The 23169-nt window shown below is 41.4% G+C and overlaps 1 protein-coding gene across 1 annotated transcript in view; it reads right to left on the bottom strand.

Annotated features, from left to right (window-relative positions):
• The window catches only part of FBXL7 (F-box and leucine rich repeat protein 7), a 453273-nt gene that overhangs the window by 319172 nt on the left and 110932 nt on the right, over nt 1–23169 (bottom strand). Inside the window, exon 2 of the mRNA XM_018065551.1 lies at nt 7945–8034. Coding sequence (XP_017921040.1) covers nt 7945–8034 — 90 coding nt within the window. The remainder of the gene's footprint in view (nt 1–7944; nt 8035–23169) is intronic.

A 23169-nucleotide genomic window follows, 5' to 3' on the forward strand; every position in this document is an offset into this window, starting at 1 on the left:
TACTTTTTACTTTAAAAAAATTTTTAATATAAATGTATTTATTTTAATTGACAGCTAATTACTTTACAATATTGTATTGGTTTTGCCATACATTGACATGAATCCACCACAGAAGTACATGTGTTCCCCATCCTGAACCCCCCTCCCACCTCTCTCCCCATACCATGCCTCTGAGTCATCCCAGTGCACCAGCCCAGAGCATTCTGTATCATGCATCGAACCTGGACTGGCAATTCGTTTCACATATGATAATATACATTTTCAATGTCATTCTCCCAAATCATCCCACCCTCTCCCTCTCCCACAGAGTCCAAAAGACTGTTCAATACATCTGTGTCTCTTCTGTTATCTCGCATACAGGGTTATCGTTACTATCTTTCTAAATTCCATATATATGCGTTAGTATACTGTATTGGTGTTTTTCTTTCTGGCTTATTTCACTCTGTATAATAGGCTCCAGTCTCACTCACCTCGTTAGAACTGATTCAAATGTATTCTTTTTAATGGCTGAGTAATACTTCATTGTGTATAAGTACCACAGCTTTCTTATCCATTCGTCTGCTGATGGACATCTAGGTTGCTTCCATGTCCTGGCTATTATAAACAGTGCTGCAATGAATATTGGGGTATATGTGTCTCTTTCAATTCTGGTTTCCTCGGTGTGTATGTGCAGAAGTGGGATTGCTGAGTCGTATGGCAGTTCTATTTCCAGTTTTTAAAGGAATCTCCACACTGTTCTCCATAGTGGCTGTACTAGTTAGCATCCCCACCAACAGTGTAAGAGGGTTCCCTTTTCTCCACACCCTCTCCAGCATTTATTGTTTGTAGACTTTTAGATAGCAGCCATTCTGACTGGCATGAAATGGTACCTCATTGTGGTTTTGATTTGCATTTCTCTGATAATGAGTGCTGTTGAGCATCTTTTCATGTGTTTGTTAGCCATCTGTATGTCTTCTTTGGAGAAATGTCAGTTTAGTTCTTTGGCCCATTTTTTGATTGGGTCGTTTATTTTTCTGGAATTGAGCTGCAGGAGTTGCTTGTATATTTTTGAGATTAATTCTCTGTCAGTTGCTCCATTTGCTATTATTTTCTCCCATTCTGAAGGCTGTCTTTTCACCTTGCTTATAGTTTCCTTTGTTGTGCAGAAGCTTTTGATTTTAATTAGGTCCCATCTGTTTATTTTCACTTTTATTTCCAGTATTCTGGGAGATGGGTCATAGAGGATCCTGCCGTGATTTATGTCAAGAGTGTTTTGCCTATGTTCTCCTCTAGGAGAACCTTCATAGCAGCTCTGGATGCAAACCCTCAGTACTCTTGCATATGAGAGAGAAATAAAATTTATATATTTTTTAAAGATTTGTTCATTGTCATTTTCTTTCTCTAGTTCTTTATAGTCCCCTTCCTATGTTATCACTCTGCTTCTCTTGTGTTACAGATAGAATTTCATTCAACTATAATAGACTGCTTTATGGTACATTTCCAGTCTTCCAAGGCACATGGTCTAAGATTGATATCTACCACTTGTGTGCATTTCCAATTTAAGAATAATTCCCTGGCTTAGTTTTAAGGGGAAAACAAGCAAGATGACTATCCACTACTTTAATATTACATACACTATAGACCCTATATCAAGATTAACTTACATATCAGTTTCAAACCCTAACTCTGTCTGGTGAAGTCTGTTAGGACACAGTTATGGTTCCTGGAAAACTAAAACTTCAACAGTGCAATATAAAAGCAGCTTGGAATGCTTGACTTTTGCTTTCTATAACTGAGGATTTGAAGTCAATGTCTAGATTATACAAGAACCAGCAAAGTGTTTCCATGTATAAGGCTGGCGATTGAGACACGATTATGAGCTGGCTTTTGGAAAGGTACTTCTCACAAGCACTTTCAAAATACACTTTGATGTAGACTTATAACAATGATTAGTACGAAATGCTCAGAACTTTATAATGGCATGTACAAAATAGGCATTAACAATAAACGTTAGCAGTCAGGTTGGAAGATTATCTTTGCTACTTCACGAATTTTACATGACTTTGGGCCTCCCGGATTCTTTCCCAATCTCCCTGTTTTCATCTACCAAATGGAAACATTTAGGCCTGCTTTACAAGAGAAGCAGGAAGATGAAACAAAGTTGAATGCAACAATGTTCACAAAAGTACTAGTAAGAGCCTGAAATAAGTGTCCCCAAAATGTTTGTTGAATTTGTTGGATAGTCAAAAAGGCTTTTTGAGAAACAGAATCTACCTTAAGTTAAAACCTTCATCCTTTTCTTCCTGAAAGACTCATGTGAATGTTGTCTGAGGAACACATGCAAGAAGCAAAATGAAGATAATATAAAGAAGACAAAGAGAATAAAAGCAAAGCCAGATGCCTGGACATTTTCAAAATAAGTCTATTTAAAATTGGTCTAATTCGGGCACTGGAAAACATGAGAACCTGGAAATATATAAATAAACTGGTGATTTTAGGGTTGCAGAAAGAATATCACCACCAATTCTTTATAAATTAACTCATTTCACATGGTTCAGATGAAACATTTTTAAATGAACTTCTTTCAGGGAGTTAAAGGGACAATTTCACAAAGTAATGTTATACGAATCAATTGAAGGCTGTTTTATAATCATGAGCTGACGCAAAGGGAGTGTTTACATCTCCAGAAGTGAATGTACTCAAGTAGGTTGAAATCCTTTTACTATTCGAAGCAGCTACCCCCTTCCTACTGGAAGGACTGATCTACAGGGGCTCCACCATCTTTCTCAAACCCTTCTAAACACCTTGCCTCCGCTCTACAACAAGCTTACAATAGGCAGCAAGAGAACAGGCGGACAAACGAGAGTTAAATGGCTTCATGCTCAAAGGCCATAGCATTTTTACAGGTTATGCTTTTTTCTAATTGGAACATCTTTCACCAAAACATGACTGTGTCAGACTCCTACTTGACAACGTATTAGGTGTGTAATCTTGAGACGTTACTTTGTCAACAAAGGTCCATCTAGTCAAGGCTATGGTTTTTCCAGTGCTCATGTATGGATGTGAGAGGTGGACTATAAAGAAAGCTGAGCACAAAAGAATCGATGCTTTTGAACTGTAGTGTTGGAGAAGGCTCTTGAGAGTCCCTCGGACTGCAAGGAGATCCAATCTGTCTATCCTAAAAGAGATCAGTCCTGGGTGTTCATTGGAGGGACTGATGTTGAAGCTGAAACTCCAATACTTTGGCCACCTGATATGAAGAGCTGACTCACTGGAAAAGACCCTGATGCTGGGAAAGATTGAGGGCAGAAGGAGAAGGGGATGACGGAGGATGAGATGGTTGGATGGCATCACTGACTCAATGGACATGAGTTTGAGTACACTCTGGGAGTTGGTGATGGACAGGGAGGCCTGGCGTGCTGCAGTCCATGGGGTCACAAAGAGTAGGACACGACTGAGCAACTGAACTGAACTGAACTTGAGTCTCTTCATTTCTCTGGGTCACAGGTATTTCTTTGTAAAATGACTGTATTAGATCAGAAAATTGCCAAGGCTTTTCATAGCTCTAAAAGTTCTCTGATTCCATGGTTGTCTGGCTTGAAAACCAACACATATAAACAGTCGTCACACTGATAAATTGTGTTGTCAGGGAGTTCAATACCTGAATTTGAACATGATTAAAAAGCCGCTTAATGAAGCTGACTTCTCAGCAGCCAACTGCATTTGGTCTTTGAACTAGATATTCCATTTTTCCCCAGCTCAAGGGAAGGCGCAGTATTTGAGATGTCATCCTTAAAGCCACACCCTCATCCCCCTCTGCACCCCATTCCAAGAAAGAAGCCCAAACTCAGCTTCCTATTTCTAGGAAGCTTCTTCATGATCTAATCTAAAGTCGATTGATTCTGCTCACAGCTGAATGTGATTTCAAAGACCTGAAGGTCAAAGGCCATCCTTTCCTATATAAGAGAAAACATTCTGTGGATGAGATAGACTGAAAAACATGGAAGGGAAAGAATAATAACACAACTGGAAAGAATTAAGCTTCAGCTTAGCTAGTGGTAAAGAATCTGCCTGCAATGCAGGAAACCCAGGTTCAGTCCCTGGGTAGGGAAGATCCCCTGGATCAGGCAATGGCTACCCACTGCAGTATTCTTGCCTGGAAAATCCCATGGATAGAGACGCTGGAAGGCTACAGTCCTGGGGTCACAAAGAGTCAACACAACAGAGTGACTTTCAGCTTCAGTTATTTCAGTTGGAATGTTCGAATGGAGATTTTGTTGGGGGGGCGGGGAATTGAAATTCTCTAGCTTTCTACACTTGAACCCAAACACCTTACAGTGTCAGGAAATCAGGAACTTAAACTGTTATAAGAAATAGAACAGGACTTAGAGAAAGCTTATACCTTATCAGACAGAAAACACTGCAGGCTTTTAATTCCTTGGAAGAGATGTGGCTTGAGTCACAAAATTACAACTCATCAAAGTTTTGCATGAGCCTCTGGAACAGAACACTGCATCAGGTAAACTCTACCATTCTCTTTTGTATTAAAGTCAAATTGTATCACCATCTGGGGCCATCTTCCTAGGGGTATAGCCTTATGACACTGATTATGACCCAAAGTGAATCTTAACTTGGAACTTGAGATAGATAGCAAAGCTATAAGTCCTTAGCAAAGAAACTGACTTAAGAGTGAATAAATATGATGCCTCAACTGTTAGGGTTGGGTGCTAAAATGTTTCAAACCTGACATGAGATTAGTCCTGCCTGTCCAAGAAAAGCTAAAAAATAAATTAATCAATTAAAAGATTGGGAAATCTGTGGGTCTGTAATCCCTCGCATCTTCCAGAGCTTCATGTGAGAATATGCAGGTACCATGATGGGTCCACACTGACCGGGCACCACAGGCTGAGCCATGAGCCCTGCTGGTTCAGGGATTTGTTATGACAGATTTCAGGCCAGTTCTGGCCCCAAGGCATCTCAGGAGAAACTTTAAGCCACAACTTGGCAATTTGTACAGCGAAGACTCAGCCTCTCACCACTGTGTATGACCTCCTCTCAGAGTTGGAAGCCAGCACATGAAAAGAACACTTTGTGATAGATTAGATTGGGGTCTGAAGGTCAGGCAGCAGCTCTCCCAAACCCATTTTCACATGTTTAAATCAATGAGTTCTAGTAAATTTACTGAGCTGTGTAACTATTTGTATCACCACAATCCAATTTTAGAAAACTGTCATCTCCCCAAAAGGATCCCTCATGCCTGTTTACAATTATCCGCCATCCCCACCGCCGGCCCCAGGTCAGTGTGTATGCTGAGTGTCCTTCTCTTCCCCCAACTCCCAGGACCTCAGTTTATTTCCCAGTATACACTGAACAGAGGGGTCGCCCACGTTTCCCAGTAAAAGACAGTGCCTATACCATCAGCCACCTTGTAGAGGCCGGACACAAATGCATACATGTATGTACCCACACACACACACACACACACACACACACTACCCAGGGAACGATGTAACACCCTCCCCATCCAGCCCATCAGGGAGAAGTCCAACACTGCTCCAGAATGCTTCCAAACCCAGCTATTACAGGGATGGCCACAGTTTTCAAAAGCTGCAGGAAACTTGAATATTATCCTCCACAATAGATACCATGTTTAGAAATCAGTATCACTCAGACTCTTAAACTGAGGATCCTCGCTGTGCTTCCTGAAGACAATATCCTTGAATTCAAAGGAGAAAAATCATAACAGGGTCAAAGGACTGAAGAAAATAACCATAATCAAACAGCTTCGGAAAAACTGGGCAACCACACACTCAATTTGGTTTAATATCAAAGGTTAAATATAATTCTAGAAAACTGTGGAAAGAGAATCAAAGAAGCATTTTCAATGTGCTCTTCTGTGGCGTGTATAGGAAACCAGTGTCCACCTTTTGTTTTCTTTTGCAGTGTGTTGCAGAGAGAGGTTACCTAGGCATTTTCCGGTAGGAGGCAACCGACATGAAACAGATAAATCCACCTTGAGGAGGTCAGAGAATGTGATGCTCTGATCACTTATCCTGAGAGGTGGACCTGGGCTCTGTCATCTGTAAACTGAGGAAATGGGCACTGGCTATTACGCTTCCATCTTAAAAAAACAGACCCATAGTATGAGGCCATTCTGTGGCAAACAACCCTGAAACACACTTTAATGCAACTAATATCCACATCAAATTCATTTTGTAATATTTAAAAATTTTCACTGATGGAAAAACAGCAGCAAAAAGGATTCATGCAAATAAACAGCAAAACAGCGCATTTGTTTAGATTTTTTTCAGATAAGCAAAAAATGGATAGTAGGATGAAGTACTTCCATTTAAGACTTCAGAAAAAAATTTCATACCAATTTAGCCCAGTTGCTAAAAATTCTGTTTCATATGAATATCACAGTTTCTTGTTTTTCTCTCCTGAAAATGCACTGTGAACAAAATGTTTAAAACACTGGCTGAGCCTACACCAAAAGCATCTTCCTAAGAAAAAGGCAAAGTAGAAATGAAAAATTTGAATCTCTATAGTTTATTTTGAAGCATAAAAAGCAGACATTTTTTAAATGCTTGAAACCCCATAGTCCCAACCTTGGCAACATAGCTCATATATTCTTGCATTTTCTACTTCTGAAACGGAGCAAAAAATAAGAGAACTTAAATCCATTGGCTAGAATCAATTCACCTGATTCGCACATTACCTTAACTGAATCTCAAAAATAATCTAATCCCACATTTGAATTAACAGGCAGAAAATTAAAGTTGGACGGCTACCTGATTCTTTATTGCATTGAGAAGAACACACCAATCTGTTTGCCATACACTGTGGTAAAACAATGCTAAGGCATTAAATACAAAGGAATACAACCCAGTTGTAAAATATATTTATCCATCAGTCTGGGGATAATTAACTCAGAGAAGTTAACTTTTATATGAAACACCCCAAGTCAAAGAATACCCAGAGAAGACACACACAACAGAAGTAAACCATCATCATTAATGTAAAACGTGTAGTGCAGACCAAGAACAATCTAAGAGCTTAAATGACCAACACCAGGCTATGCGTACACTTTCTGATATTATAAACAGCAGAAGCTAAGCTTCTGAAACAAGGACTGGAAATGCATTTCCACAGGCTCTCTATAGTGTCATGAGGAATCAGCTGACACCCCACAAGTCTTTCGTTACACAGACCTTCATTCAACCATTCATTTAGAAAGAATTCTTCTTCAAAAAAGAAGTCATTTAATTGTGTGTTTCATATTAACATAAAAGGAGCTGAGTCCATAATTGGGTCAACTTTTTACCAAATAACTACTACAGAACCAATTATTTCCACACTCAAACAACTAAGTATAACTGAAAAGCTTCTCAACTACTGGGAAACAGTTAAATTCCACCACGTGTTACTACATATAGTCAAATTCTTCATCAAGAACACCAATGCAATCCATCTTCGTTCTGACAAGCAGGAATTCTCACTTAATTTTTTAAAGAATCAAACAAACCTCTTCTCCTACTCCCCAATATTGGGGACTGGTTCAGGTTCTACAAATCACACAACTATGACCTTCCCATTATCAAAATCACGAATTCCAGGTGTGCCTATTTCAAAAGTTCTTGCCGGAACTTTCAACTCGAGCACAAGGATTTTACAATCATAATGTTTGCCATACTGAAAAACAAGACATCATTCACAAACATTCCCAAAAGTCATCCTATTATACTTTGATAAAATGACAGCATTTACCTTAAACTGCACCAAAACAACTTTAGTAGACATTGACAGCAATGCAATAAAAGAGAAAACCTTGGCCTTCCCATTTTTGAGAATCTCGTATGCTCCCACTCGGCAGAACAGATCTGAGACTCAAACATTTTATGTGTCTTCCAAATACAGCCAGCACTGTGACGAGAGCATAGGAGATAATGAAGACCAGATGCCTACCTTCGCTGGTAGCCACATTCTTCTGGGCTTGGGTCGGCGTGTGATCTGTACTTGAACTCACGTCGGATGAGATGCTTGAGCTGCCTTTGCCTAGAGAAAACAAGAACGAGGAGCTTTTGAAATTTGTCATTTCAGAACTGGACTGTGCCTTCCACTCCATCTCACACCAAGCCATATCACTCGTTTCCAAGAAAGGAGCCGTAACACTACGAATGAAGTTTATTAGTTTTCTGGCCTCATGCATTAAATATCTTTGGGGCAATATCTGACCCATGCCATAACAGAGCTAAAGCCCTATTATAATATGGCTTGACTATAAACTCAGATGATTACAAGGTATTGTCAAACATGATAACGTAATATAGTTTTGGCATATATGTGAATAAGAGAGTATGAGTGGGAGACACATCTACAGTATTAATTTTTTCTTTGCAACTATAAACTATACATTTTCTGGTAAATGACAAAAGCAAATCTAGGAATGAGGCATCATCCAACGGGCAAGAGCCTGCTGGCTCCAAACAGCTGCATTGCCTTAAAAAAACAAATTCCCTAATTTAATGGGTTCTTCGTTAAAACAAACAAAAAACCTGCTTTGTTCTTCTAATGCAGGGCTTCTTAAATGGGGATGCCTCCTCCTCCAGTGGACATCTGGCAATGACTGGTTTCGTTTTAATTCCCCCAGTGGGGGAAGGTGTGTTACTGGCATCTAGTGGGTAGAGGCCAGGGAAGCTGCTCAATGTCTTACAATGTGTATGACGGCACCCCACAGTTTTAGAAAAATAATCCAGACCAGAGCATCAACTGGGCTGAACTTGAGAAATCCTGGCCTAAATAACCTAACCTCAGCTGACAACTGACTTTCTGCTCTTCTAACTTTAAATTTGAACGTACGTCAATACATTAACACTGCTGAACATTTTGTCTCTCAATCATGTCTGACTCTTTGTGACCCCACGGACTATAACCTACCAGGCTCTTCTGTCCATAGGATTCTCGAGGCAAGAATACTGGAGTGGATAGCCATTTCCTTCTCCAGGGGATCTGCCTGACCTGGGGATTGACCCTGGGTCTCCTGCACTGTAGGTGGATTCTTTACCATTTGAGCCACCAGGGAATGAAAGTCTACAAATAGGACACACACCGTATAAGGAGGGAGGTGCCAGTGACCGACCACTGGGCAGAATTCTGAGATGATCTCCATGGTACCTGCTGCAGACTGAATGGCCATGTTCCCAAAAATTCCTGTGTTAAAAGTTAATCTCCAGTATGATAGTTTTAGGAGGTGATTATAGTATTTGGAGGTGATTAGATCACAAGAGTGGAGCCCTCATGAGTGTGATTAGTGCCCTTATTGAAGAGATCCCAGAGTGACCCCCTGTCCTTTTATCATGTAGGGACACAGGGAAGAGATGGCCATCTATGAACCAGGAAGCAGCTCCTCACCAGACACCTTGATATCAGACTTTTCAGCCTCCAGAACTGTGAGAATTAAATATCTGTTAACATTATAAGTCACCCAGTATATGGTATTTTGTTGTAAGCAGCCTGAACAGGCTAAGCCAGTGTCCATGCCCTTGGTAATCTGCTCCCCTTACGTGTGGACAGAATTTGCAATTTGTTACTAAACCATAGGACATGGCAATGGTAAGAGGGTTTTACAGATGTAATTAAATTTCCTATAGCATTGACTTTAATCAAAAGGGTGATTATCCTGGGTGGGCCTGACCTAAATACCTAAGTAAACCCTTTTATAGAGCCTAGAGGAGACAGACTCTTGCTCCTTGTCTTGAAGATGCAAACCATCATGCATGCTACAGCTGCAAGGAGATAAATTCTACCAACCCTACATGAGCCTGGAAGAGGATCCAACTTCAGATGAGAAAGCTGACCAGGCCAACATCTTGATGACAGCTTTGCAAGATCCTGAACAAAAGACCCAGCTGACCCAAGCCCTGAATTCTCAGCCAAGGAAACAGTGAAAGAATAGATGTATCTTGTTGTAAACTTTGCTAAATTCATGGTAATCTGTTACACGACAATAGAAAACTAAAACAATGCCCAGTTAATTACATCCCAAATGAACTCTTTTCAGGCCACAAATTATGATCTAGATTCTTACACACAGCTGAGAAACACTGTTTTCGAATAGTCTTCTCTGCACAGTGGTACATAACCCAGTGGGGTGGAGAGAGTTTACAGTCTATGAAAGGAAAATGTAGAAAAGCACAAATGGGCTTGCGTTGAAAGAGCTTCAGGATTTTGTTTGCTAAGGTTGACAGTAATGGAAGAATCCAAGTTCATTGGTGATATCACCTGAGCAGGGACCTCAAATGGCTGTTGCTTCTTCTTGCCACTGTACATCACTCATGACATCGCTCTGAAACAATTCTGTCATTCCCATCATCTCTACCCATTTCACATGCAGGGGGAGAAGCACACAGTAGTTTCTCTCGGGGACCAATGCCTTGACCTCTGCAGAAAGCCGTACCAAGAACACAGGAGTACCAGGCAAAGTGCTCAGTTCGGCGACCATCACCCCTACCAGTCACTCTGTCCTGTATCCATCATGGCTGCCAGTTTCTCATGCAATTGGAATGATCCATGCTTTTGAATGTTTCAAGTACAAATGTCTGGAATCTCTGGCTTCAAAACCCTGCTCTACCATTTCCAAACCACATACATATCCATGGACAAGTCTCTCAAACTAAATCTTGTTTCATCTCCTGGTAATGTGAAGATGGAAACCTCTTGCACTTTATACAAATGGGTGTCATGGTGCCCAGGCTTTGCTGTGTGTATCAGTCAGGCTTCTCCAGAGAAACAGAACTGATAAAAGTGTAAATATCTCCCATTAGGATACATGTCAGGATCAGGGGAAATTATAGAATCATTTCTATAGTATATATATATATATATATATATATATATATATATAGGATTTTCATATATTCATATATATGAGATACTGAGTTGACCAAAAAGTTCATTTGGATTTTTCCATTACCTCATATAAATATTGGCCAACCCAATATTTATACATATATATATGACACATATATTGAAAATAAAGTGAATGAAGTCACTCAGTCATGTCTGACTCTTTGCGACCCTGTGGACTGTAGCCCTCCAGACTCCTCCATCCATGGGATTCTCCAGGCAAGAATACATGAGTGGGTTGCCATTTCCTTCTCCAGGGGATCTTCCTGACCCAGGTATCAAACCCAGGTCTCCCTCATTGCAGGCAGACGCTTTAACCTCTGAGCCACCAGGGGATAATATATATTGAAAATATACATTATAAAAGATCTATTATTATATATTTACAATTTATATTATACATATACATATAATATACTATATATAGATACAGAGTCAAAGAGAAAGAGATTTAAAGGAATTGGCTCACAGAATAGTTGGAGCTCACAAGTTGGGAATCTGTATGTAGGGTAGGTGCGCAAGCAGGATGGAAACTCAGGTAGGAGTTTATGCTGCAGCCTTGAGGCAAAACTATTTATTTTCCAATAAACCTCACATTTTACTTTAAAGGCCTTAAAGTGATCGGACTGAAGGCCCACTGTCCAATCAATGGTCATTATCAAAGGTAAACTTAAAGTCAACTAAAACAGCAGATGCTAACCACATTTATAAATCACTTTAACGACAAAACCTAGATTAGTGTCAGATTCCATAACTGTGTCCTATGGCCTGGCCAGGCTGACACAGACAACTTTCTATCACGGTGTCAGACCCACAGGAATTGAAAATCCGTATTTGCCACGCACCATGCCTGGAAGAAGATCTGTCAGACTCTCTAAGCTTCACTGCCTTTCATCCATAAAACAGAGATAAAAACAAATAAAAAACCAACTACTCATTTCCTCTATTAAAAATAGGGGAATTATACCCCCACCTCTCAGGGTGGGAGAGGCTGCTATGAGCTATGGTTTATAAAGGCATTCAGTCACATCCGGTCCTGGAGACAGTCCACTGCACGATCGTTTAATATTGACCCAATGATCACAGTTCAATTTGTATCAGGAAATAAGAAATAAAATGTAAAACACTAATTATTATTTGACTATATATGCATATATAATAGCAAATAAATATTATGTATGCTTATAAATTAAATTCTACATGCGTTATAGATCTAGTAAAAATCCCTCAAGCATAAACAAAGTTGGCAATTCTGCTCTCTATCCAACTGCTACATGAAAGTTTGTTTATTTGATCAATGGCCAAAACCCCCATTAGGGGTGGTTAGCATATCCAAACTGTGCCGGTCAGATTTGGTAAAGTAAAATTTTGCTCTTTGTTGAATTTCCTCCGAAGCGGGCTAGAAGCCTAAATGACGGCAATTGAACAATTAGGTACCAAATATATAAACATCAAAGACAGCGAAGACTAACAATGCACTGAGGTTGGTAGGTGTTGTCTAACAGGTGAGCATACACTTCCGTGAATCTCAACCACCATATGGACAAATTAGCCAGCGGGTCCATCATTTCAGAGACTTGAGGTGCACTGTTAACCTAAGCATGTTAGCCAAAGAATTTGATCCCAATCACAGATCCCTTCAGGCTTTCTGTTAGAGGGTGCCAGGTTCTCCCAATGTTTGAAAAGATGTTCATTAAATGAGGATCCTATTTGAACAGGATTTCAAATCTCTTTTAATATAAAAATCTCCATGTATAAAACTGCAACACTAAGTATCTTTTCTTTTCTCTTTCCCAGTGCCCAGGCTGACTGTGCAAAAGCAGATGTTTAAAACAAGACAGACGTTCCATTGTTATTTATTGACAACATGAGGAAGGCAAAGGGGGGAAGAGAAAAGATCAATCAGTACATAACAAAAATGAATCAGTGGGGTCCTTTGCTTTCTAACATTCTTAAGAGTCCAATAAATCCCTTGCAAAACTGACTTCCTTTATCAATGCCAGATTAGATGCATTGAATTCATTCCTACGGATTTCGGTCAAGGACCCCTGACAGGAAATGCACAAAGGAGCACATGGACACATGTGGTGGGGGCCTTAGCGCTTTATTGCCTGTTTCTCTCAGGTACCTTGATTCCAAGTGGCTGCTGCAGGTACACCCCAAGAACCTTATTTAATATCAAATGTCCACACCAAAGGAAAGAGAATTCTTTTTTCTCAGAATTAGATCAAGGGAGCAGTGGGTCATGTTTGTGTATTGAATTCACTGTTATTTTCCTGATTGTTATCTTGAGATAGTTTCTTATCTTCTTTGATCCACGGTTCAAATGTCTGTATGTACAGAATAATAATATTAGTTATCTCAAAGAATGATCTGGCCTAATCCCTGGCCCAGGCGCATATTAGCTTTTGGAAAGAAACTGAACACATATTCTTGAAGCATATTAGCTCTTTCAGGCCAACGAGAATTTTATAGATGAGTTCTCCAGAGTTGGAGATACTGATGGAGAGTGAAATGAGGAGGTATCAAATACCAGGCCCCTGTTTCACTTTATTGTGAGCGGAAAACAGTAGATGGTGTCCTTTGCTTTGCTTCTCCTATTTTTTGTTCTTTCCTGGTGAGGGTTGAAAGCACAATCTAAGGAGCACAATAGTGAGAAAGGAAAAGAAACAGAGAGATCTCAGAGTTATGTTTTGAGTCTTTTTTTTTTTTTTTCCTATCAAGCCATTTAATGTCCTAACTGGAACTTTCTTTACTCCCTTTTTCCCAAAGTACCTAACAAGTGACCTCAGGCTCAATGATCAGGACTCACACGTTGTAACTGGAGGGTGATCTGGGGCAGAGACCAAGATCGGTTAACTGAGCACCTACATTATGCTGCCATATGCCAGGCCCTTCTCCTAAGAGGCCACAGTTCTCACAGGTTTATGTCCATCCTGAGAAAAGCCTAGGACAGTTTTCAGCATTTTCCTCTTTGCTAAGAAATGTAAGATTTGCTTCAGGGTGCTGACATTCTTTCAATATTTTTTAAAAATATATATAACATAACATTTGCCATCTTCACTATTTTTTACTTGTAATTCAGAGATATCCACTCATAGTGTTGTACACCCATCACTACTGTTTCCACAACTTTTCCATTACCTGACACAGAAATTCTGTATCACGGCCCCATAAATCTCCATCCCTCCCTCTTTCAGTCCCTGGTAGAGATTTCTACCTGCTTTGCATCTCTATGAATTAGCCTATTCTGGATATTTCCTATAGATAGAGTCATGCAATCTTCATCCTTTGCTTTTTTTTTTTTTTTTTTTCACTTAGCATATTTTCAATGGTTCATCCAAGTCGTACATCCCTCCTTTTTGTGACCAAATAATATTCCATTGTGTGTATGTTCCACGTTTCGGGGTACACTGATGGGCACTTCACATGTTTCTACCTTGTAGCTATTGTGACTGATGCTGCCTTGACAGAGGCCTGGCTTCAGTACTGGCAGTTTGTAACTTAGAAACTTCTGGTGCTTGTTGTTTCTAGCTGAAATCAGATCCTGAGGGCTGTGGCTGGAGCCAGGGCAGGAGAACAGAGTACACGGAGTTCTTCCAGGAGAGAAACGGACAATCCCACTGCTGAGGCAGCAGCTCCTCTGGAGCCATTCACTTCCAATCCTGTGGCAGCTTCCGGGGTGAGCTTCCAACTGGCCCACATCACAGACAATAGCAGAGCAGCACAGGGCTTTGGGATCTGAACACACATCTGCTGTAAAGCTCGGCTGAACACAGCTCCTTCTTCCAAAGCCTGTGGGACGCTGATTGGAGCTGGACTGCCAGGGGATGCCTGGGGATGGCCCCTTTCTCTTCTTCTTGGGGACAGTCCATGTCTTCTCTAGCAGAGGCAAGAGCTTCAGCCTCCAGGCAGACAACTCAAGAGGGGGTGTCCCCGCTCCAACACCACACAAGGGAAACCACGATGTGAAATGCAAGCCCAGGCTCAACCACGCAGGACCCTGCAGGATACTTCATCATTTCAGTGATGTTAGCTTAGAAGCCAAAGGCTAAAGACAGAAAGAATTCAGGAGAAATGATTTCGGTCGAGCAGCAATCATTTTACATCTCAGCGCCACTCTCTTTACCTTGGTGAAGAAAGAACATATTCTTAGACAAAAATCTCAGTTAAAGCCAATCTTTTCTGCATTGTTCCTGGAGGCTGTGACTACTAAAAAGAAAAAGAAGAAAGACGCATGATTTGACACAGTTCCCTTAAACCCATCCAGGGAACTCAGCAGGATGGCTATAAGTGTGAGTAAAGCATGAGGTGCCACCTTGCAGTGTGTGTGCAGTTTGAACACCCACTGCCTGGACCACAACCTGGCTTTGCTGCTATCTAGCTGATTGAATCAGACATGCAACAAAGGACTGATTCCAAATTGGGAAAGGAGTATATCAAGGCTTTATATGACCACCTTGCTTATTTAATTATATGCAGGGTACACCATGTGGAATGCCAGGCTGCATGAAGCACAAGCTGGAATCAAGATTGCCAGGAGAAATACCAATAACCTCAGATACACAGATGACACCACCCTTATGGCAGAAAGCAAAGAAGAACTAAGGAGCCTATTGATGAAAGTGAAAGAGGAGAGTGAAAAAGTTGGCTTAAAACTCAACATTCAATAAACTAAGATCATGGCATCCGGTCCCATCACTTCATGGCAAATAGATGGGGAAATAATGGAAATAGTGACAGACTTTCTTTTCTTGGGCTCCAAAATCACAGCAGTTGGGGACTGCAGCCATGAAATTAAAAGATGCTTACTCCTTGGAAGAAAAGCTATGGCAAACCTAGACAGCATATTCAAAAGCAGAGACATTACTTTGCTGACAAAGGTCCATCTAGTCAAAGCTATGGTTTTTCCAGTAGTCATGTATGCATGTGAGAGTTGGACCATAAAGAAAGCTGAGTGCCAAAGAACCGATACTTTTGAACTGTGGTGTTGGAGAAGACTCCTAAGAGTCCCTTGGACTGCAAGGAGATCCAACCAGTCCATTGTAAAGGAAATCAGTCCTAAATATTCATTGGAAGGACTGATGCTGAAGCTGAATCTCCAGTACTTTGGCCGCCTGATGCAAAGTGCTGACTCATTTGAAAAGACCCTCATGCTGGGAAAGATTGAAGTCAGGAGGAGAAGGGGACGACAGAAGATGAAATGGTTGGAAGGCATCACTGACTCGGTGGACATGATTTTAAGCAAGCTCCAGGAGTTGGTGATGGACAGGGAAGTCTGGTGTGCTGCAGTCCATGGAGTCACAAAGAGTCAGACATGACTGAGCAACTGAACTGAACTGAGCTGGTTGAGCTGGAGGAAGCTTTCTTACTTTCCAAGAACCTCCATTTCTCCACCTGTAAAATGACGTGCAAGGATGCTAAGTCATTTCTGTCGTGTCCAACTCTTTTCGACCCTATTGACTGAAGCCCGCCAGCTCCTCTGTCCATGGAATTTTCCAGGCAAGAATACTGAAGTGGGTTGTTTTGCCCTCCTCCAGGGGATCTTCCCTATCTAGGGATCGAACTGAAGTCTCTCATGTCTTCTGCACTGGCAGGCAAGTTCTTTACTGCTAGTGCCACCTGGAAACCCTGCAAAATGGAATACCAGGAGATATAAACTCATAGCACAACTATGAGAATAAAATGAGGTCAATAAGTCAATTGCTCATAAGGCATACACATATAATATATACTCAGTGGTGTTAATTCTTATTAACCACCCTCCCTATTTTTATCATTAATCAATAATCCAATTTAATTCAACAACTACATGTTAAACCTACTGTATGTGAAGAGTTGTGATTAGCACTAGAAAAAAAACAAGACAGTCTGTATTGGGTGGGGAAGTAAAACACAGATACACAAGTAGAACTGAATATAAACGCAGTATAAGGTTTTAAACATTAAGGTTTAAACATTTTAAACATATAAGGTTTTAAATCATTAAGTGATAATCTCAAACACTTTGATTCACAAAATTTCATCACTGCTTGGTGTGACTGCTGTTTTCTTTTATAATGATGTTAAAATTATGTAGGTTGATCGTAAACAATCATGTCTGTCTTCTCTACTGGACTTTCAACTTCACGAAGGTAGATTTCATACATATCTATTCACTGCTCTACTCTCTAAAGCAAGCACAGGGGTTGGCATGCTATGGTCACGCAGTACCCATGTGTTAAATGACTTGGCATCAGTGAGTGAAGGATCCATTGAGCAAATACACTGGAAATGTATTCCTAATGGAATAGCCCCATTCCCATCATGTTTCCTAATAAACACTACACCTTCCTATGGGCACCACTTAAATCTTTGTTACACCAAAAGACAGTCTTCATATAACGGCTATGTGTTGACTGCACAAAACAGAAATTACAAAATTCATACATATTCGCAGAGGTGACGTACTTTATGGTAGTGGTCCTCAACCCTTATGGCACCAGGGACGTTTCATGGAAGATAATTCTTCCAGAGATTGGCGGGGGTTGGGGAGATGGTGTTAGGATGATTCAAGCACATTACATTTATTGTACACTTTATTTCTGTTATCACATTATGATATACAATAAAATAATTACACAACTCACCATAATGCAGAATCAGTGGGAGCCCTAAGCTTGTTTTCTAGCAACTAGATGGTCCCATCTGGGGGTGACGGAAGACAGTGGCAGCTGCTCCCCAGTGCTAGCAACACTGTCTCAGCTCCACCTCAGGTCATCAGGCATTAGATTCTCACAGGGAGCACACAAGCTAGATCCCTGGTATGCACAGTCCACAGTAGGGTTGGCGCTCCTAAATACAGATGAGACTTCACTCACTTGCCCACTGCTTACTTCCTTCTGTGCAGCCTGGTTCCTAACAGGTCACAGATCTATACTGGCCCATGGCCTGGGGGTTGGGGACTATTGCTATATAGTACTCTATATTAGCTCCTAGGGACGCTGTAGCAAATTATCACTAACCAAATGGCTTAAAATAAAAGAAGTTTGCTGTCCCATGATCTTGGAAACTAGAAGTCTGAAATTAAGGTGCCAGAAGAGCCGTGCTCTAGAGAGAATCTGTTCCCTGCCTCGCTCCTAGCTCCTCCCAGTTGCCAGCAATCCTTGGCATTCTCTGCTTTGTGGCAGCATATTTCCAGTCTGCACCAGTCATCACATGGCCACCTCCCTTTTATGTGACTCTGCATCCCTTCTTATAAGGACACCAGCCTTACTGAATTGACTCCACCCGACTCCACTGTGTTGTGTTAGTCGCTCAGTCTTGTCTGACTCTTTGTGACCCCATGGACTGTTACCCGCCAGGCTCCTCTGCCTATGGGATTTTCCAGGCAAGAATACTGGAGTGGGTAGCCATTCCCTTTTTCAGGGGATCTTCCCAACTCAGGGATCAAGCCCAGGTCTCCTGAATTGCAGGCAGATTCTTTACTATCTGAGCCACCAAAGAAGCCCCAGTGTGCCCTCATCTTAATAATCATACCTGTAAGGACCTGATTCCCAAATAAGGTCACATTCTGACATTTCAGGAAGGGAGAGGGAGGACACTCTTCAACCCAGTAGATTCTCCAGCACTATTTTCTGCAGAATTAAGCAGAAAGCTGAAAATCCTACCCCGAATCTATCATTTGAGCATTGATTCAAGTCTCACTGCACAGCAGTATTACTGTGAGAGGAAAAGGAAGATTAGCCGTAAGATTTAATGCATCATGGAATGCAGGAGTCCTAAAAAAGTCTTTCAGCATTTGAAAAAACAAGCACTTGGCACACCATCACGGGTAGTTTTAAGTTGAAAAGGTCAGGCAATATTTCACTAAAGGCACTAAGGCGGAGCCTGCTCCCCCAAGACTCACACCCACCTAAGGGCCTTCAGGCAATGCCTCCAGAGCTAACACAGATGTCAGCTGACACTAAGACAGATGCTGCTGCTGCTGCTGACAGATGGTGCTTCACAGCTGGGTTTCTGAGCAGAGTAATGAGAGGATCAGACCATGGACAGGCTAAAGGGTACGTGCGTCGGCACAAGAATTTCAGTCGTACTATAAGTCATTCAGAAGACAGTTTTATGCTAATAACAACACTACAATTTGCATCAAAGTTCTGAAGGGCTGCTGTGCCCCAAAGATCATGAGAAGACCATGCCTGGCTAAACCATATGGGCAGGGAAAGACAAGGGTTCTTTTTGAAGTTCAAGGTTGTTTCAGCAGGATCTGAGGGCAAATTCAAAGCCACATGCTCATTTCCTGACATTAAGAGTCTCAGTGAGAATAAAGTCGTAAGTACCTCTTCTGATTCACCCACTCATTCATTCAATGTCCTATGTGCCAGGCACCATGTTTGACACAATTCCATGATCAAGCCATCTTGGTGACAGAGGTTACTTTCCCGCAGGATCTTGAGGACAGGGAAGAATGGAGAAAATACAAACTTTACCTTTCAACCGTAATATTTTGTGGTTGCTCAAACCCAGTTCACTCTGACAATTACAGACCTTTGTACCCTGTGGCCACTCATTGACTTTAGGGATTTTATACAAAGCATGCTTATATGTGTTTACCTTAAATATCAATGATGATCTATATAAATTAGTGAAAATTCTGAATTGTGGCAGAGATGGTAAAGAATCTGCCTGCGATGCAGAAGACCTGAGTTCGATCTCTGGGTTGGGAATATCCTTGGAGGAGGGAATGGCTACCTACTCCAGTATTCTGGCCTGGAGAATTCCAAGGACAGAGGAGCCTCGCAAGCTATGGTCCATGGAGTCGCAAAGAGTCAGACATTACTGAGTGGCTAACACTGAATAACAAATTCTTAAAAGGCATTTCACTATCCTCCTTTCACACATAAGCAGTAAGTCTACCAATAGTGAAAGGGGGAGGGGAAGGGCTATGCATTTTAAATCTTAATCTTATTCAACACAAGACAATCTTAGGATTTTACTATGTTTCACATCTGACATGTCCAATTATTAGGAACTCATGGGCAGAAGTTAGAGAAACATACAAATATATATGTACACACACATATTTATGTCACCAAATATGTCATCAAGATTCTGTCAAGGGAACTAAAATAGATTCAGACTGCCCTGCCTGGCAAAGAAGATTACAACAAGCAAGCTTTCTTACCACCAAGAAAATGCAGACATTAAAGATTAAGAAAGCACTTAAGTGAAGAAATCAGAACTCATATCTCAGATGCTCAGATAAGTCAAATGCTCAGATAAGCTCAGATGAGTCCCTGACTAGTTGGGTGGCCCTGAGGAAGCTACTCAAGACTTTTCAGCAACAAAGAGTATGTCACCTCGGACCAGGAAGAGAGACATTGGAGGAGGTCATCTTCAAGACCCCTTTCCACTCCCACATTCTCTATTCCTCCTTGACTCAAAAAGAGATCAACCCTCTTGCAAAGCTACAAACTACTTTACAACCACAAACCAAGATTCTGCAAGTTAACAGACAAGTGGGAGAGATGGAGTTCTTAACCAACTTCTTCCTTCTTCTGCTGAATAGAAATTATACATAAATAAATATATATATGGGACTTTCCTGGTGCTCCAGTGGGCTAAGACTCTGAGCTCCCAATGCAGGGGGGCCTGGGTTCAATCCCTGGTCAGGGAACTAGATCCCACATGTCTCAACTAAGAGTTCACATGCCACAATGAAAGATCCTGCACCCAGGAATGAAGATCGAAGATCACTCTTGTCACAGCTAAGACCAAGCACAGCCAAATAAATAAATAAAAATAAAATTTAAAAATTATATATGTATATATTATCATATATAATGTTATATACATGTATATGTGACTGACCAGGCAGATACAGAGGGGCAGGTAAGTGGCCACAGTTGTCAGTTGTAAGGGGAAAGGTATTCGCCTTATCTCTCTGGAATACAACTCTAGGGTTTGTTAGCCACCAAACTGTATCAAAAAGGAGCATCCACCTTACCATCAAGACAAACACAGCAAAGCAGAAAGACAGAAAGAAGTCAGGTAAGAACGTGGTAAATGCCTGCTCAGTCATGTCTGACTCTTGGCAGCCCCGTGGACTGTAGCTCACCAGGCTCCTCTGTCCATGGGATTCTCCAGGCAAGAACACTGGAGTGGGTTGCCATGCCCTCCTCCAGGGGATCTTCCCAACTCAGGGATTGAACCCACATTTCCAGTTTCTCCTACACTGGCAGGCAGCTCCCTTACCACTGAGCCACCCAGGAAGACATATACATATATATATATGGTTTCCCTGATGACTCAGATGATAAAGAATCTGCCTCCAATGCAAGAGACTTGGATTTGATTCCTGTATTGCAAAGATCCCCTGGAGAAGGAAATGGCAACCCACTCCAGTATTCTTGCCCAGGAAAGTCCATGGACAGAGGAGCCTGGCAAGCTACAGTCCATGGGGCTGCAGAAAGTCAGATATAGCTTTAGTGACTAACACACATACAGGCACATACACACACACACACACACACACACACACACACACACGCACACACCAATACATAAAAATACTCTGGCATTAGGGAAATATACAAATATATTTGTACACACACATATTTATGTCACCAAATCACAGCTGCTTTATTTCACCACTGTGTCTTGCCTTTGAGCATGTGACTTTGGACTTGGCCTGCCCAGTGTGATCTTCTTAGTTCCCAGATGAAAGATCCCATTCTATTACCTTCCACACGCTCCCTAAGAGTATCATTATTCTCTTCCTCCATCTCTTCCACTTTCCTTGGGGTAAGAGAAGCTTTCCTAGGAACCACAGTGGGAAGCCACAGTTCTCTTCTATTTCATAGGAGGAGAAGCAACCATTCCTGACACAATGCATCTCTGAACACAAAGCAAATGAGAAAATGTGAATGGCAGCAATGTAGTACTTCACAGAGAGCAGAATCCTTCTCCATCAGAACTGGAAGGAAGGAGAGCCCAAAGTAGCACATTGAGGATGGTGACTGCCCCCACTCTGAATCCATCCCACCCCTCTGGCTTTGGGCAGCTCTGTCGTGATTGGGTGACAGTGAATTCAACTCTGGCTCCAGCAGGAAGCTCCGCCTATCCTAAGCCAATCAACATGAGCCCATCCTCACTGCCCAGTGACTGACCAGGCAGATACAGAGGGGCAGGTAAGTGGCCACAGTTGTCAGTTGTAAGGGGAAAGGTATTCGCTTTATCTCTCTGGAATACAACTCTAGGGTTTGTTAGCCACCAAACTGTATCAAAAAAGAGCATCCACCTTACCATCAAGACAAACACAGCAAAGCAGAAAGACAGAAAGAAGTCAGGTAAGAACGTGGTAAATGCCTGCTCAGTCGTGTCTGACTCTTGGCAGCCCTGTGGACTGTAGCTCACCAGGCTCCTCTGTCCATGGGATTCTCCAGGCAAGAACACTGGAGTGGGTTGCCATGCCCTCCTCCAGGGGATCTTCCCAACTCAGGGATTGAACCCATATTCCAGTTTCTCCTACACTGGCAGGCAGCTCCGTCACCACTGAGCCACCCAGGAAGACATAAACCAGTTCAACATAAACCACCAAGACATAAACCAGTTCAAACTGGTCCTGATGCTGGCCATGCAACTGGATTTCTATTATGTGAACCAACAAGGGACAAAGAGTTCCTGTCTGCTGCTCCTGATGACCAATGTTAGAACTGCAGAAATGCATGCTTAATAAAGATAAAATGTAGCATTCAAGAAAAAAAAAATTCAGAATTCCTTGGTGGTCCAATGGTTAGGACTCCATGCTCTCACTGCTGAGCGCCTGGGTTTGATCTCTGGTCAGGGAACTAGGATCCCCCAAGCCATGTGGAGCAGTCAAAAAAAAAGAAAAATTCACCCTAAAAGTATTTTTTTCTATGTGAAAGCTACAATTTCTTCCTGTAGAGGCTGACTCTGAAAGGTGGAATAAGTATAAAGAAATCATTTTAACAGTGATGAATTGTAACATTTGTAAAAAGCACCACCAAGTAAGAGTAAGAAGCTGTATATATAGCCACATGATAAATCTGATAAGGCTTCCAGACCCAGGAAAACAGTTTAATTTGCTCTAGCCAATGAACGGATGACTGGGTAGGTCTTTCTTCTTTTAAAAAAACTTTAATTTAGCTTCCATCTATAATCTACATTGTATTTTTCAAAGCTTTATGCATTAAAAAAAATAATTCTCCCTAAATTTTGCATTTACAGCCCTTTTATCATATAAATTGCAGTCATAACCTAACTTAAGGTTTGTAGGAGCCAGTG

The sequence above is a fragment of the Capra hircus genome, chromosome 20 (assembly GCF_001704415.2).
Source record: "Capra hircus breed San Clemente chromosome 20, ASM170441v1, whole genome shotgun sequence".
Taxonomy (NCBI): Eukaryota; Metazoa; Chordata; class Mammalia; order Artiodactyla; family Bovidae; genus Capra; species Capra hircus.